Raw genomic sequence first — 16,844 nt, 5'->3', positions numbered from 1 at the left:
ATTTATCTTCTTAATGCAACAGCCACACATTAATGGCGAGTTGAGTTTAATATTAATGGATTCAAACCGACTGCACTCACTTTCCTGTACGTCTTTTCAAGATTACATGTTAGTTTGTCTATTTGGTGGAACACTCAGTCACACAGCCCCCAAAGGTGTGTCAAACTTAGTACCTGTGGGCTTTACATACACATGTCCATTCTTGGAGAAGGCTACACTACAGATTCACCTCCATCCATCCAGCACACACAAAATAAGTTATGATGTAATAAAAAATTAAGACTATTTTATAACAGATGTTGACATACTTAAGACAGTTCTTTAAATCCTTCTGAGATGTCTTGTAGGGGACCCAAAGGCATTTAGCTCCTTTTGCTCTTTTCTGTGATGACCAGATCAGAACAAATTATTGACAGGTCTGTGCACCCGGCTGCCTTCCAGGACTTCGGGGTCCCGTGGGTCTGCACAGTGCATTTCTGACAGCCTTCCCACTTAAAACTTTGCCACTGCCCTGCATTCTTGTAGGACATTTTTTTCTCTCATTCTTTCTTAGTGATACTTGCTTGCCCAGCACCTTTACTGGGTGGAGTTATCCTTAGCTGCTTCCTCAAAGTTTTGTTCTGCTTCTTGGAGCCCCTTTTTGACCCCACCCATCTCTGAGATCATATTTTACAGGTTCACTCCTCCTGCAAGATGTGTGCTCAGGCCAACCCACAAGGGCCTCTCCACATAAGTCAGTCTCTACACCAGCTTCGCAGACACCAACTGGGCAACGATTGGCAAGTTGATTTCACTCAAATACCTAGTCATAAAAAACTCTGTTATCTCTTAACTCCCTACCATCCACAATCCTCGGGAAAGGTGGAGAGGGCCAATGGACTCATCAAACAACAACTAACCAAGCTCTCCACTGAACTCAGGTTATCTTGGCCCTCCCTTCTCCCCATTGCCCTGACTCGCCTCAGGGCCACCCCACGTTCCCCTACCAACCTGAACCCTTTTGAGCTGCTTTATGGCAGGCCCTTTCTCCTTAACTATCACCTCCCAGTTCAAACTCCTCCACTGGTGGGGTACCTACCCTACCTCTCCCTTTTAAGGTCCCTTCTCCATTCACACGCTGACAGTTGTCTCCCTGCCACCACACCAGTGGACCCTACTGCCCCTAAACCTGCCCCGCTCTCCCCAGGGGACAGAGTACTCCTCAGTTAACTCCTAAGTCTCTTGAACCTCGATGGACAGGACCTCACACGGTAATCCTCACCACCCCCTCATCTGCCAAGCTCTTGGGACACCCATGCTGGTACCATCTCTCCAGGCTCAAGCGGGCACCTACTCAGGACACTTGGTCTGTCCAGCAGACAGGAACTTCCACCCTCCGGTTTTCCAGGATGCCACAATGAAGGGCCTACCTGCTCCTCATCCTGGCACACTCATCTTTGGTAATAGCAATATTTTCTTCCTAGACACCTGCCTTCTCACCTCCCCCAAGGAACAGATGCCTGGCTTCTCTGGGATGACAGTACATGGAATGCCTTTCCAGCCACGTCTCTCGCTGAGTGTGGACCCACCAACACCTAGCTCTCCCCTTCTCCACATTGCCCTATACCTGCAGGAAGTAGCCAGACTTGAGTTAACACCCTCTTTCCTAGAGAGCCTATCACTTCAATTTCCTGTCATTCCTATATCCAAAGAGTGTGGAATGTTAAGTTGGGAGCATAGACCCCAGCCCCTCTCATCTATCCTAGCCCCCAGGCCTGAGAATTGTATTGGTCTGGACTCCAAATTCCAGCATGCCAGGTCCTGACCCCCCAAGGAGGGGTCACTCCCACAGGGTACTTAAATGAACTCCCAAAAGAACATGTGGTCTCTTTTCTTTCCTCCTGGTGCAGGAATCCCATTAAACCTGGATATTTCTTAATTTGGCTTGTTTTAATTTGGCTTGATTGGGAAATTGTGTCGGCAGAGAACTTGCGTTAGGAAAAAATTCCTAACAAAATCCTGTGTTGAAAGACAAAACAAGAAGTAAAGAAAAGTGTGTGTGTGGGAACATAGCCAATACAGAAATAGCTTTTAAAATAAGGTATACTAGTCATATAAATCTATGGTTAATTTTTATTAATTTAACATAAATTAATACATATAGTTTTTCTGTTTTCAACTTCAAATGCCAAAGTAGTAAAAGACATTAGGTATGCATGGTTGCATAAACCTATAATTCCCACACTGGAGAGATGGGGTGAAGCCCAGTGTAGTGGAACACACCTTTAATTACAGCGCTCAGGAGGCAGGTGCGGATCTCCATAAGTTCAAGGCCAGTCTACAGTACACTACACAGGGAGTTCCAGGACAGCCAGAGATACATAATGAGATCCTGTCTTGAAAGAGTGATAACAATAACAACAAAAAAAAAAAAACAATGGGGCGAGAGAGTCAAGATTTCAACAGCAGTGCTACACAGTAAGACTGTGTCTCAAGAGAAAAACAACAACAAAAAATAATAAATCTTAATAGGCATAAACCCAAAAGAAGAGCTTAATCATTTGTATATATCATAATATGATAAACGGAGCATGGCTGTGCGTGTCTTTAATCCCAGCACTCTGCAGGTGGAGGCAGGCTGGTTTCTGGGAGTTCCAGGCCAGCCTGTTCTACACAGTGAGACTCTATCTTGCATAAGGAGGAGAGGGAAGATGACATCCCGAGCCTAAGAAGCTTGAATTGCTACTGCCCCTAGTCAACCTGAGCCATAGGGACCCGGCTACTCAGCAGGGACCTCAGGTCTCAAGCCACTCTTCGTCAGCATGGACGCAGGACTCAGAACCGAGTGTTTATTGTAGGGACGTCTGAGCCAGCTTACACCCAGATCATCACGGTTCACTCTTTCCTTCACGTGTAGGTCTGCAGATCCCCACTCCAGACATCTTCATTACAAGATATAAAAATCTGCAGCTTTGGATACCAAAGGTCCATTAGCTCCTCCCTCCCCATAGCAGTCCTATGGGGCCCACCCTAAGCTCTCTGGTCCATTTCTTTCATCTATGTCCTCATTTCTCTGTCTCCTTCCTCTGAAATTCTCTCCTTTTTACATCCCGATGAAGCCTATTGCCCTTGCATTGCCCACTGTGGCCAGTGCAGCCTGTTGAAGCTGCAAGTTCTCTGCCCCTCCCTTTCTCGCGCTTTCTTCTCAGAGAGCTGTGTGATAGCAGTGGTCCAAGACTGGGTCCCCTAGTTAAAAGCAAATGAATGGCCGAAGGAGTGAACTGGGCCATGGGGCTGAATTATGCATGAAGGGGGCAGCTGGAAGATGCTCGCAGTGAGCGGAGGGGCAGGGGCATAGGGCCTGCTCTCCACCTGAAGGTGCTGTGTAGAGGGAGGTGAAGGCTATGGCTTTTTTCCATGGCTCTGAGAAACTGGTCTTGTCCTATATAGGATCAGCCCACCCTCAGGTATCGTGACTCCCTGAGCCCCTGTGAATGCTGGGCAGATGAAGAGGGCACTGTCGTCAGAACCAAGCCTAAAGAAAGGTCTCAGGGGTCCAGCGAAGGCCACAGGGGGACATGTGTAGATGTGTGATCTGTCTCTCATGTTGTAGAAAGAAACATCTCCAGCTTCGCAGTCCAGGAAGATGGCCACTCGGTGAAGACGCTCTTTCAGAGGTATGATAGTTTCTGGGGAGGACAGGGCTCTGTACTGGTTTCCAAACATCTCCAGGGTCCAGAAGCCATTCTGAGGAACCAGCAGGGCCTCCCCTTTCCTTTCAACATTGTCTCTACAAACGCCAAGGGTCCACACCATTACGTTTTCCACCTCCACCTCCCAGTAATGCTTCCCTGAGGAGAAGCTCTCCCGGCCCAGGACACAGGGCCGGCAGTCAAATCTCTCAGGGTTGTCAGGCACGCTCTGCCTCGAAGCACCTCGTCTCACACTTCTCTGGTCATCTGACAGGAAGAGCTCAGGATGAGCTGTATCTGGATCCAGAAGCACATCAGCTGTAGAAGAAGGCTCAGGCTTAGTGCTGAGATCTCAGACTTCTGAATACGCGCAACCTGTGGTTCCCCCTGAGGTCCTGGGAGCTAATGTGGAATTCCTCTGTGTGATGGCCTTTTCAGAGAAGGCTTTTCTGATCTAAGGAAGCTCACACTGAAGCTCCTTTTTCTCCTACGTACAGAAGTACTGTCTTCCGTAGAGAAGACCGGGGCTCCAAGAAACCCAGAACGTTTAGCGAATGACCTGAAGTGAGTGGTTCCCCTTCCAGCACCCTCAGATCTGCCCCAGTGTCTACCATAATATAAGATCTCTGGGATTCTCTTAGTAGAAACCATCCAACTTGGCTTTGACCAAGAAGAGAGGCTTAGTCTCTCACTCTCCCCAGTTAAGGAATTTAAGTGAGTCTCACGACACAGGGTCCTGGCTTAGCACAGGATCTCTTCACTGGTCTCTGCATCCCTTCAACCAGATGACAACTGATTTAAATGTCTGATAAGGGTACACACCAAAGAATATGGAAGGAGAGCAAATGTCCCCAAAGCCAAGCTGAGAGGCATGTGCAGCAAACTTAAGAGGGGAATATTTTCAGCTAGGTTGAAGCTCATAGCAGGTCCGCTGTGGGCACAGGAAGTGTTTGCCAACCATCTTGCCTGGTCAGTCTACTTTGCCTGTCTATTTTGCCTGTCATGTTTGAATGATAGCCCCCTTCCCCCATGTCTGATTGTAACAACGTTGGTATGATTGTCTCAAGTAGGTCGTGCAATTTTGAATTTCTCTCCTTTTTCTTTTCTTTTCTTTTTTTTTTTGAGACAGGGTTTCTCTCTATCCTTGGAGCCTGGCCTGGAACTAGCTCTTGTAGACCAGGCTGGCCTTGAACTCACAGAGATCCTCCTGTCTCTGCCTCCTGAGTGCTGGGATTAAAGGTGTGCACCATCACCACCCAGCATTTGAATTTCTCCTTAAGGATCAAAAGTCCTTCTGCCAAGGTATCTTGTGAAGCCTGTATTCTTGACATGTGAAGAAAGAAATGATGCTTGGGAAGAAAAGGCAGCGAAGCTCTGAGCTCTCCATCACCCGACTCACTGACTGGTTGTGTCCTGGGAGCAGGAAGCATTTCTGGACACCTAGTAATTACATCCCTGATCAGGACCAGGAAGTATATTGTCTTTTTGCCACAAGGGGATCCATCTGCTCATTTTAACTAACTCCCAGGTAATAAATACTCAGAACAGAAATGTCTTCTTTCTAATTAATTCAGGATTCGAGAGCTGTGGGAGAGCTGTCCTGTATGCGAACCTCTGCAGAGCTCACAGAACCCCCTCTGGAAAACAAACGTCAAGGCAGACTGAAGCTGGACTGCTTCCCTGACAGAGCTGGGCTCCAGCATTAGTGGGCTACAGCCAGGGAGGCCCTCAATCCCCTACCTCCCCAGTCCAGAGCCCTGAGTCCTTGATTCATGTCCTCCCTTAGTGTGGGGAGAAGTCTCCGGATATAAGGGGATGCCAGAGATACTCACCTGCATGTAAGAGGGTTCTTCGCCATCCTGCAAGTGACAGAGAGGTGAATGTCATGAGGCTAAGCTGGCAGAACACACACTGCAGAAAGTAGTTCAGGGAAGCTTAAACTTACGTAATTCTTCTTGAAGTTGCCCTGAAAAAGAAACAAGGTAATGTCCTCAGTAGGCAGCTGAGAGAATTTGGATTTGTCTTAAATGATATGGGGCTGGCTCTACCTACTGCACCAAACCCTTCTTTCCCACTGGACAGGGTTAATCTCCATTGTGACCTTGGGGTTTAGAATCACCACGGAAACAAACCTAGGTTTGTCTTGAGAGATTTTCTAAGTTAGGTTAATGAGTTTGATCATGGTGGCTCAGAAAGCGAGAGCACTTACTGCCAAGCCTGAGTCTAACCCCCACAACCTATGAAGAAAGAACCAACTCTCACAAATTGTCCTATGAGTTCTACATGAAGGTAAGGGTGTGCTATCCTCCTCCAATAAATGTAAGAGAGGGAAAGAGAGAAAGAGAGAGAAAGAGACAGAGAGAAGAGTTAGTTTAGGAAGCCAGGTGTAGTGGCACACGCCTTTAATCCCAGCACTCCAGAGGTAAAGGACAGGTGGATCTCTGTGAGTTTGAGGCCAGCCTGGTTTACATAGTGAGTTCTAGGACAGCCAGAACTACATAGTAAGACCCTGTCTCAGAAACCAAATGAAACTGAAATAGAACAAAAACAGCAAAGGTGTTTAGGATCTGAGGAGATGGTTTAGTGATTAAAAAGAGCCCTGGTTGCTTTTACAGAAGACTGATTCCATTTCCAGTACCTACACAGTGGTTCACAAACATCCAATGTCCTTTTCTCACCTCTGTGGGCATCGGGCATTCATCTGGTACACATAATACAAATAGGAAAAATATTCATTCACATAAATTTAAAATTTTTCATTTACTCTGTGTGTGTGTGTGCACGTGCCATGTTGCAGGTGTAGCGGTCAGAGGACAGCTTGTAGGATCTGGTTCCTTTCTACTATGGGGGTTCTGAGTATTTTACTCTCAGATGTCAGGCTTGGCAGCAAGTCCCTTTACCTGCTGAACCATCTTGCCTACCCCTGTCAGATAACTTTATCACAACAATGAAAACAGTAACTAATAAAACACCCATACCTGAGAACTGTCAGAAATCAGAAGTGGTACTAACCAGGTGAGTGGACAATATTAGGACTGTTTTATTGTTAGCTTTTGTTCAGTGGCATGGTTCTGCTTGGAACCAAGCGAATGATACAATGCTTACATATTGGAATGGAAGAGCCAATAGCCTAGTTACTAGGATATGAGAGTTCTGAGCCCTTCTGCTGCCTCTACGGGTCCATATAGTGCAAGCTTCTACCTGTCAGAAGGGTGGTGTCCTTTCTTTTTCTTTTCCTCCTTCTTTTTTCATTTATTTTGAGGCATGGTTCTATTGTAGCCTAGGCTGTTTTTTTTAATATTTATTTATTTATTATGTATACAACATTCCTTCCATGTATGCTTGCATGCCAGAAGAGGGCAACAGATCTCATTATCTGTGAGCTGTGAGCCACCATGTGGTTGCTGGGATTGAACTCAGGACCTCTGGGAAGAGTAGTCCTTGCTCTTAACCTCCCATCTCTCCAGCCCCCTCGGCTGGTTTTGAACTCACTTCGTAGCTAAGGCTGGCCTTGAACTGAAGAATAGTGAACTCAACTGTTCTACTCTTTTACCTTCTAAGTTCTCTTTTCCCTAGTTCCTTACGTGTAGCTTCTTTTTCTTCATATTCAACTTCTTTCTCAGCGGACAAGATCAATGTTTTCCTGTGTTGCTTCTTGACAAGGAAGATACTTCCAGATGTGAGAAGGATCAACATTAGAACGGGCAGAGTGACAGCCATGGCCACCATCCAGAGAGGAAGGCTGGGCTCGAAGGATTCTGAAAAGTGAGCCAGAGAAGTACTGTGTGGTGAGAGACAGGACATCAGGACTAAGTGTGCTGATTGGAGGAAGTTTATCTGGAGAGTTCCCCCTGAGGTCCCAGACCTGAGGGGGATTCTCCCTCAGAAACGAGGACGGGAGAAAGATGGTGGCTTTTTACTGGCTGACCTCTGACTTTGCAGGAGAAAAAAAATGGAGGGTCGCTGGGCAGTGGTGGCACATGCTTTATATCCTAGCACTCGGCAGGCAGATCTCTGTGAGTTCGAGGCCAGCCTGGTCTACACAGTGAGTCCCAGGACAGTCTCCAAAGCTACACAGAGAAACCTTATCTTGAAAAAACAAAACAACAAACAAAAAATGTTGGGTCACCCAGGACTTCCAGGGATGAATCCCGTGGATGAATACCAAGGTTAGCAGTCTGCTAAATCTCTACAGCTGTCACCTTCCAAAGGCCTCCAGCATTCTGACCCCGGACCTGGCAATGGCTCCCTCCTTGCTCTGCCCTTGCTGCATACAGTTTCTTCTCAACTGAGGGACAGAGATCCAGTTTATTATTCATTAAAAGCCTCCAATGTGCTGGGCATGGTGGCCCATACTGAATCCCAATACTAGGGAGGGAGAGGGAGGAGGATCACAAGTTCAAGTGTAGTCAAGTTTCAGTAGTGAGACCCAGGCTGTTCCCCTGCCCTCCCAAGTGTGGTGCTACAGGATGAAGCAACATAACACTTCTATTCCTTGCTCTTCTATCGCCGTTGATCACTACCCATTCACATATCTGTGATTTTCTTCTTGTGTCAAGCAAGGGATGTGGCCTCAGTTCAGCTCCAGCCTCCAGCTCTGCAGAGCCAAAGATCCTTCCTCAGACCACCCTCTAGTCTCCCACCACTACTCCAGATATCAATCTATTTGCGGAGGAGCCCACCTTTTCCCGATAGAGCTCCAGAGAGCCGAAGACTAACCTGGAATGAAAACCACACTCTCCATCTCCTGGTTGAGCAGGGTGTTGTTAACAGAGCAGGTCATGTTCCTCACAGAACAGTCTCTGATGATCACAGTCATGGTGACCGTGAAGAGGCCTCCTCTGTCAGCTGTATAGTCTTCCTCCAGGGCAGGCACGACTTCATAATAGGGGTCTCTCCACACAGCTTGGGGCTCCGGGTACCACCCTTCAGATGTGCACTCCAGCAAGGTGCTCCCATCCTCAAGGGTCTTCATGTTAACGAGGGGCTTAGAGCCCAGGCCTAGAAGGAAACACCAGAGCCTAGCTAAAAGAGTGGCTGGTTTAGTCCCAGCACTAGGAAGGCAGAGAAATAGGAAGATCTCTATGAGTTGGAGGCCAGCCTGGTCTACATAGTGAGTTCCAGAACAGCCCAGGCTACACAGTGATACCTTGTTTAAAAAACAAACAAACAAAAAGAATGGCTGGTAGGAATGTAGGTGTGGGTAGGGATGTAGCTCAGTAGGAGTATGTGTGTCTAGCTTGCGTTTGATCCTTAGCATCATAAAATAAGCAATAGTACTTTGTGTGTGTATATTAAGTGGTCTGGTCTTAATGGTAGAAGCCAAGGAAAGGGAAGTCCAAACTGGCTGAACCTAAGGGTAATGAATATGCAGCCAAAAGATGGAGGGATGATGATGAGTCAGGAAGGAAGAAAGAAAAAATGGGGAGAAAGAAAGGCACTGATGTTAGAGAAGGGACCAATGTGCCAAACGTGCCAGAAGCTGAGAGCAAAGGAGTCTCACACTGACAACTGTGCTCCAGCTCCAGGGCTCGCCACGGCTTCTGTATCTATTCTGTCTCATTAAAGGCTCACTGATCCCTGCCAGACTCCAATCGTCCAACTTCTAAGCAGGTATCTTCTGTCCAACCTAAACAGGCCAACTTAGACCCTCACTTTGTGCTCTGTGGGAAATTCCTCAGCTGCTTTGGCCTTGTGGACATTTTAGAATAAGAATCTGTCAGGATGCCACAATCTTATAAAACTTTCTTACTTTAAGACACTGTCCTTTCTCCCTCTCTCATGACCAAGCAGAAGGAAGACTATGGCCTGCAGTTGTGTGTTCACCACATGGCCTGCTGCCTTTGAAGAAAGGGTAAAGTGTCCCCACAAAGCCGACTCTCGACATTCACAAGTGTTTAGCTCCTAGGGACTCACTCAGGTAGACAATCTGTAAAGTGCACCCCCAAATTCACCTATTAGGGAGATAGGAATGCACCTGAGGTAGTCAAAACAATGCCGTGTGCTCAGGGTATGTTGTCAAAAGAGTGTCCTGGAAGCCTTCAGCTGGAGAGAACATTATGTGGCGGTGGGACATGTCTGTCCCTTTGGGCATGTCCCACAAACTTTTATTGAGTAGTTTCTTTGTCAAGCTCACCCAGTAAATTATACCAAAGAAAGGAAATTCAGGCACTCAGTAAAATTCAGTGTTTTGTGTTCTATTTGATATTTGTTGTTGCTGTTGTTTGAGACAGACCTCATTATGTAGTTCAGGCTGGCTTCAGACTCAGAAATAATCCTGTCTCAGCTTTTGGGTGCTGGAATTACATGCATATGCCACCACACTGGAGTATTCATTGATTTCTTTCGTTTGTTTTTGAGACAAAGCTCTCATACAGCCCAAGCTAGCCTTGAATTAGACATAGAGTTGGGGATGACCTAGAACTCCCGATCTTCTTGTCTCCAAGTCCCAAGCACTAGAGCAGAAGCAGGTGTTTGCCATCATGTGTGGATCTTCAATTTGATTTTGCCAAGGAAACAAAGTAGCTAAAGACGTCCAGTCTCACTCATAAAACTTGATATGGAATAAGATTCAAAATAATTTGACCAGACAGGGCTATATTTGAGAGTCCCTGTCTCAAAACAACAAGCAAGCAAACAACAAATCCAACAACAACAACAATAATACATACACACATGAAGTATGACAATCTGGAAAAAAACAATTCTATAAAATATCCCACAGGCTTGAGAGACAACAGACCTAAGGATGAAATCACCCAGTCAATCCAACAAACAAAATAGGAAATTAAAAAAACATTAAGGGGGGGGCTGGAGAGATGGCTCACTGGGTAAAGCACTTGTTGCAAAAGTGTGAAAACCTGAATTTGGATCATCAGCACCTAAACAAAAGTTTGGGTGGACACATGTCTATAACCCCAGTACTGAGGGAGGGAATGATGCTGGGGGCTACGTGGCCAGCCGGTCTAGCAGAACAGAGAGTTCAAAGTTCAGTGAGAAACCCTGTCTCAGAAAATAAGTTGGAAGTAACTGAGAAAGACACCTTTGGCTATTACAAGCATAACACAAGTAAGAATACACACACACACACACACACACACACACAAACACACACACACACACACACACACACGGGCGGTTGTGGCGCCTTTAATCCCAGCACTCAGGAGGCAGAGGCAGGTGGATCTCTGTGAGCTTAAGGCCTACAAGAGTCAGGACTACAAGAGTCAGGACAGCCAGGACTGTTACACAAAGAAACCCTTTATCGAAAAACCAAACACACATATAGACACATGTGCATTTACCACAAACACACATATGCACACATACAAAACACACACACCACACACACACACACTATCAAGTTAAACATTCTATAATGACTTAATCAGAGCAGGGCAGGGCAATGAAGCATGCTTCCAGGGAAAGAACAGGGGTTCCTGGAATCCACAAGTACCACCAGCTGACCCTGCAGTTCTACTGGGAGCAAAATCAGGAAACCTTTCTCCTTTAATATTGTGTGATACAAACAAAACAAAACAAAACATAAAAAACAAAAAAACATGGCTCCTTGCCCAGCATGTCCAGTTTAATTGCCACTTCCATCCTGAATCTCTGCAAAACTGTTCCAGGTAGTATTCTCACTCAATACCTCTACGGGGTCGACAGTCCTAGTACGTAACTTTACTGCTGTATTTAACATCTGCTCTCATCACAAGTCAGTGGCTTTCTCTACAGTTGCTATTGGAAGAAATGGGAGGAAAGGCAAGATTATCTGGGGATGAGGATGATGGTGATACAGGCTGCAATCTCAGCACTTGGTAGGGAGGTAGGAAGATCAGAAGTTCAAGGTCATTATCAGCAACAAAGTGAGTTTAAGCCTGGCCTGGGCTATACGATTACTATTAACCCGTGAAGTGTCCATTGTGATTTTTTTTTTGGGCAATGCTTGTTTATCTCAGGTATCCTTGCACATTTTCTTCTGTCACTCTAGAAGCAATGCTTGTTTATCTCAGGTATCCTTGCACATTTTCTTCTGTCACTCTAGAAGCAATGCTTGTTTATCTCAGATATCCTTGCACATTTTCTTCTGTCACTCTAGAAGCAATGGTTACCGCTTAGCAGAGCTCACTCAGGTGGACACAAGAAGCAACTCTCCCTGTATCAAAGGGATCATAGGCAAGAAATGTTCTAGTCTGTGATGATTCTAAGTTCAAGAGAGCAGTGTACCCCAAAGGTCACAGTGGGAAGAGCCAACAGAGGAAAGTGGAGCGACTCACTTGCCACCAGGAGCCTCACGATGGCCTGATCATAGGATCTGCCTTGCTGGAAGTAACAGCCGTAGATGCCGTTGTCATAGGCTGTGACATTGTGGATAATGAGCGCCGCTCTTCCCTTGCTGATGTCTGTGCTCACGAAGGTGGTTCTTCCTTGATATGCGGCCATCTGCTCCTCTGTTCTCTCTTGATGGCCTTTGTACACCAGCACTGCCGGGGAGAAATGCCACCGAAACCACCGCACCTCCATGTCTTCTGCATTTCTCTCTGGTGACAGGCAGCAGCGCAGTGTGGTATTTTCTCCTACCATGGCCAGGATGGGCTCGGCTGGTCCCATGACAGTAAACTGGGCTATTCAACAAAGGAGGACAATCAGACAGGAATTCCAGCCATTAAATCTCCAGCATACTCGAGTGGTATTCTAGGGTTTCAGGAGTGTTCAAGCTACCGCCCTGGATAGCTATAAATTCAACACAACACAAAATGGTGAACTTACTTAAGGTTTGTTTTTGACGTTGTCTGTTTTGTTTCTGTGGTTCTCAAGTGTGGACTCTGTAGTGACAGTTTTGTGTCATGCTCAAGCTGTGCTTTGGACACTAGCCTGGTTAGTTTTAACTGTCAACTTGACACAACCTCGCATTACCTCGGAAGAGAATCTCAGCTGAGAAATTGCTTAGGTCAGATTGGTCTGTAGTTATCTTTATGGGGGATTGTCTCGATTGCCAATTAATGTAGGAGCCCCCCCCCCCCCCCCCCACACACACCATGCCCTAGGCAGGTGATCCTGAAGCCAGCCAGTCAGCAGCAATGTCCACGGCCTATCCTGCACTTCTTTGGCAGTGAAGTAAGTTCCTTGGCTGGAGGCAGTGATGTATCGAATAGCAAGGAGTCCTGCCTTCAATTCCTTTTGTGACTTCCCTCAGTGAAGAACTGTGGTCTGCATCTGTACCCAATTCAGCCTTTTTCTTTCCTACACTGCTTTCTGTCGGTGCAACAGAAATGAAACTAGAACAGATACCTCCAGGTTATTTACTGTGTAGCCCTGGAAAGTCTTCATCTAGAGTGGCCCGGAGAACTAAAAGGGTTGGACAACTGAAAAGGCTTAGACAAGTTCTTTTCAAGGCCACAGGGGCTTCCTAGATGGGCTGGTAGTTGTGGCTGGTGAGCAGCGTCTCTTGGAACCACTCAATGATGCTGCAAATGCTTCGGTAACAAAATACTGAGTTGTGCATAATGCTCACCCACGATCCCAACACTCAGGAGATGGAGGCTGGAGGATGAGCTCTTCAAAGTCATCTTTAGCTATAGAGCAAGTCCACCATGAAGAAAAGCAAAATAAAACCAACAAGCCCGAACCCACATGAACAGAACACTGAGGCCACCCTGAACACACACCGAAGACCCAGTGCACGGAAGGACTTGTTCCTGTGCGTGTGGCACAGACCCAGGGTTCAAACCACAACTGTGCATGTTATGCAAGCACTCTACCAACTGAGCCACATTCCCAGCCCCCTTGTTTTGTTTTACAAGACAGCTTCTTATTATGAACCCCTGGCTGGCCTTGAACTCTTGGCAGTCTTATTCCGTTGCCCAAGTTTATAGGTGTGCACCACCACACCTGGAAAAGTAAGCATTTAAATATTAGTATTTGATGATCCATTAGACAAAGGATATTATTAAAATCGACTTCATCTGTTTTTAACTATTTTGAATGTTGGCACTTGAAATTTTACAGGAGTATTTACAGGTCTCCTTTGAGGCTCTTGCTGCTTTTCTTTAGGACAAGATTGGGAAAATCCAGGGTATAAATTCAGAATAGCAGGGTGAGCCGCATAGCTCCAGACCTCCTAGCTCTGTCTGTCAGGAGAACTGTGGGCATTGCTTTCTCAAAAGGTAACGGGAGCAAGAAGCCTACAGCCTTACCTGAGACCAGCACAAACAGGCTGAGGACCAGGAAGAAGAGAAGGGAGGCTAACAGGCAAGATTGCAGGGAAGTAGCAGGCTCCATAGGTCTTCAGGACAGGGTCACCTAGATCAAATATGGACAGTAAACCTAGAAGCACAGAGGAGAAATCACCCACGGTTCTCATGGCCATTGTACCTTTTGTCCCTGTGCTGGTCTCATAAGCATTCCAACTTCTGCCTTAGATGGACAGACTCCTTCCGAGCTTGATGGGTGGGTTCACTAAACATCCTATTAAACAAACAACATAAACAGCAGGCAGGCAGCTTTCTGCTGTCTTAGGATCAGTTGTCTTTTCAGAGTCCAGTTTCTTCAGCGGTCATTTGATATTCCTCTCCCTCCCTCCTCCTTTCCCTCTCTTTTTGGCCTCCTCCTCTCCTCCCCATCCCCCTTTCCTCCTCTTCCTGTTCCTCAGGTGGGCTCTTTCTCCTAATCACCACGTTCCTCCCCTTTCTCCTTCCTCCCTCTCTCCTTCTCCAGCCTCCTTCCCTTTCTTCCCCTCCCCTTCCTTGTCCTCTTTTCACCTCCTTGTGAACCTCAGGTAAAGCTAGATAGGTGAGACCGTCCTTCCCCCAGGTGTCGGCTTTTCGTTCACAGCACGAAACCCCCACCCCCAAGCTCCTACAGCCCTGCCAGGTCTCCAAGCGCTCCCACCCCTTCCCTACCTGCGAATTAATCTGTTTTTTTTTTCCTCTGACCCTCAGATACTGATTATCATGCCTTTTCTCCTCTCGCCAGTCCGACGGTGGGCACAGTCGCCACCAGAGAAGAAACTGCTAGAGAAGAGACGAAAGAACTTTTCTCTCTCCATTAGTCTGAAAGTGCGGGGACTCTCGACAGCAGACCTCGGCGGACCCACTCCGCCGGCAAGTCTCACAATTTCCTTTGAGTCGTTTAGAGCCTGGGGTTGGTCGGCCACGAGTTATCAGCCAATAGTATTCCTGTGTCTAGCTGTCACCTGTTACTAGGTAGAATACACAGAAACAATCCTTCCTTTCTGCCCTCGGGTCCTCCTTTCCTCTAACATTTTGCCCCTTTCTTTCATTCCCTCCAAGTCTCCCCCTTCCTCACCCTCTCCATTCTTCCCCTCTTTCTCCCACTTGACGGATCCTGGAGCTGTGACTGCTGTCCAGAGACCCCATCCGTGTATGTTGACGTGTGTATGAAGAAGGGAGGAAGGGAAGCCAGATGCAAGCAGCCCCCTTCCCCAAGCCAGAAGAATCCTGTGCAAGTTGCTAGGCTTGCAGAGAGGGGTAGTGGAGGAAGTCACAGGATGCAGGCGTGGGTGGTTGTCAGAGACAAAGGGCAGTAGCTATACTCACCACCCATCTGAGACCCGATGGGTAAGGGGTGTCTCAGGAGAACTGAAAAATCAGAGTGAAAAGTACTTTTTCTTGTGGAAATGACATCCTAGTAGGACAGGGGAATGACACTGACTTTGTAGCTGTACTTTATCAACTGCTTACAGCTCTTCTCTGTGGTATCCCTGAGCAGACACCTATATTGGTGACTATATTGTCATTGTGTTACTGGGTTCTTTATGATAAAAGTCTGGGCTCTGGCAGTTCCAAAAGGCAAGGCTTGGGCCACCTGTCCCTTGGAAGAGCAACCAAAGACAAATAATGGTGAAAAGCAGAGGATATCTAACATGGAGAAAAGAGAGGTCCAGTGGCCTCTCCCCAAGTTCATACTCATGGTAGAAACACGAAACCTAAGGTTAACTAGAAGGCAAGAGGTATCCATAACAACCGGCCCTGGTCAAGATGTGTTCTTACCCATCACCAGGTATCATTGTCTCAGCTCCAGTCTCTCCTAAAAGGACATGTGAAGCCTCTTCCTGGGAGGCAGGCTTCTATCCTGGCACTAAATCTTCAGCCTTTCCCTTCCCCCAGCATGGAATTCCTAGGGAAATTAGGCTCTTTGGAGGTTAATTATTTTATAGTCAGCTGAAGAAGAGGGCACCAGCGTCTCTCTTTAGACCGTCTCCTTTCTTGCCGCGGTGGTTACAACTGCACAGATGTTTTCCAAGATAATTGCCCAGAGTCACAGCCCTCAGCTAAGCTGTCCAAGTGTTTGCTTGGGAGGCCTCCAGTTCATTCTGATCCCGTTTTAAAACTCTGCCCTTCACACCAGCCCCTCTCCTGAACCTCCTCTCGTTTTCCTCTGTTTCTGCCTCTTGGCAAGCTTTTCTTTCTTTCTTTCTTTCTTTCTTTCTTTCTTTCTTTCTTTTTTTTCTTTCTTTCTTCCTTCCTTCCATCCTTCCTTTTTTGGGGGGAGGGGGCAGGAAAGAGGAGTTTCAAAATACCTATCATAGATGTAATGCCTTGATCATAACAAGGATTATGATGTGAGTCAGGTTGCTTTCATGAGGTCAGGGCCATCACTATCCTTTGCTTTCTCTGATCTACAGCATAACGAATTTCTTTCTCAGGCCGTTTTGACCTCTGGCTTCCAGGTAGTCCTGGACTGACGACCAGGTGAGGATAAGGTAGAAGCCAGGCGAACTCTCCAGCCCTTGGATCTCAGTTGCCTCTTGTAGCCTCAGGACATCCACTTTCGGAGACAGCAGCTGCCTTTTGCTGCTATTGATCTGTGTGCTACTTACTTGTGAGTCCCCCATCCTGGCAGTCAATTCATTTCTCTTCCTCTGGCAATGGCTTTGCCATCTGCTTCTTGCAAGTGATCTTTTGTATGAAATCTTGCCTCCAACAAGTTTCTATACTCTTTTTCAGTTTAGCATTTAATGTTCTCTTCTACCAGGAACAATAGGCTCTCTTGTTTGACGAAGAATATTTACTACCAAGGACCTCTAGAAATAAATCAGTAGTCAAAGAAAGCTAGCGCTATCCAACTTGAGAGACAGAGGAAAAGAGTTCCCCCTAGTGGAAGGGCAGGGCATCTGGCTTTAAGGAGTGTGGGAAGGATAAGAGAATC

At 46.8% G+C, this 16,844-nt stretch overlaps 1 protein-coding gene across 2 annotated transcripts; it reads right to left on the bottom strand.

The window, feature by feature from the left end:
* Positions 1 to 2,153: 2,153 nt before the first annotated feature.
* On the bottom strand, positions 2,154 to 14,765 carry LOC142848257 (butyrophilin subfamily 2 member A2). Of its 2 annotated transcripts, XM_075970060.1 has the most exons (9): positions 14,576 to 14,765; positions 14,049 to 14,141; positions 13,871 to 13,976; positions 11,951 to 12,298; positions 8,391 to 8,672; positions 7,256 to 7,429; positions 5,617 to 5,637; positions 5,504 to 5,530; positions 2,154 to 3,989 (listed from the first exon to the last, which is right to left on the bottom strand). In XM_075970060.1, exons 3-9 carry the CDS (start codon positions 13,953 to 13,955, stop codon positions 3,382 to 3,384), a joined length of 1,545 nt encoding a protein of 514 aa, XP_075826175.1. In that variant the 5' UTR covers positions 13,956 to 13,976; positions 14,049 to 14,141; positions 14,576 to 14,765; the 3' UTR covers positions 2,154 to 3,381. The 2 variants fall into 2 exon arrangements, with proteins under 2 accessions (XP_075826175.1, XP_075826176.1); XM_075970061.1 differs by lacking the exon at positions 14,049 to 14,141 and having other exon boundaries at positions 13,871 to 14,000.
* Between the last annotated feature and the right edge of the window lie 2,079 nt (positions 14,766 to 16,844).

This window comes from Microtus pennsylvanicus, chromosome 4, assembly GCF_037038515.1.
Source record: "Microtus pennsylvanicus isolate mMicPen1 chromosome 4, mMicPen1.hap1, whole genome shotgun sequence".
NCBI lineage: Eukaryota > Metazoa > Chordata > Mammalia > Rodentia > Cricetidae > Microtus > Microtus pennsylvanicus.
Note: the sequence above shows the minus strand (reverse complement) of the source record. Positions and strands in the feature narration are given on the sequence as shown.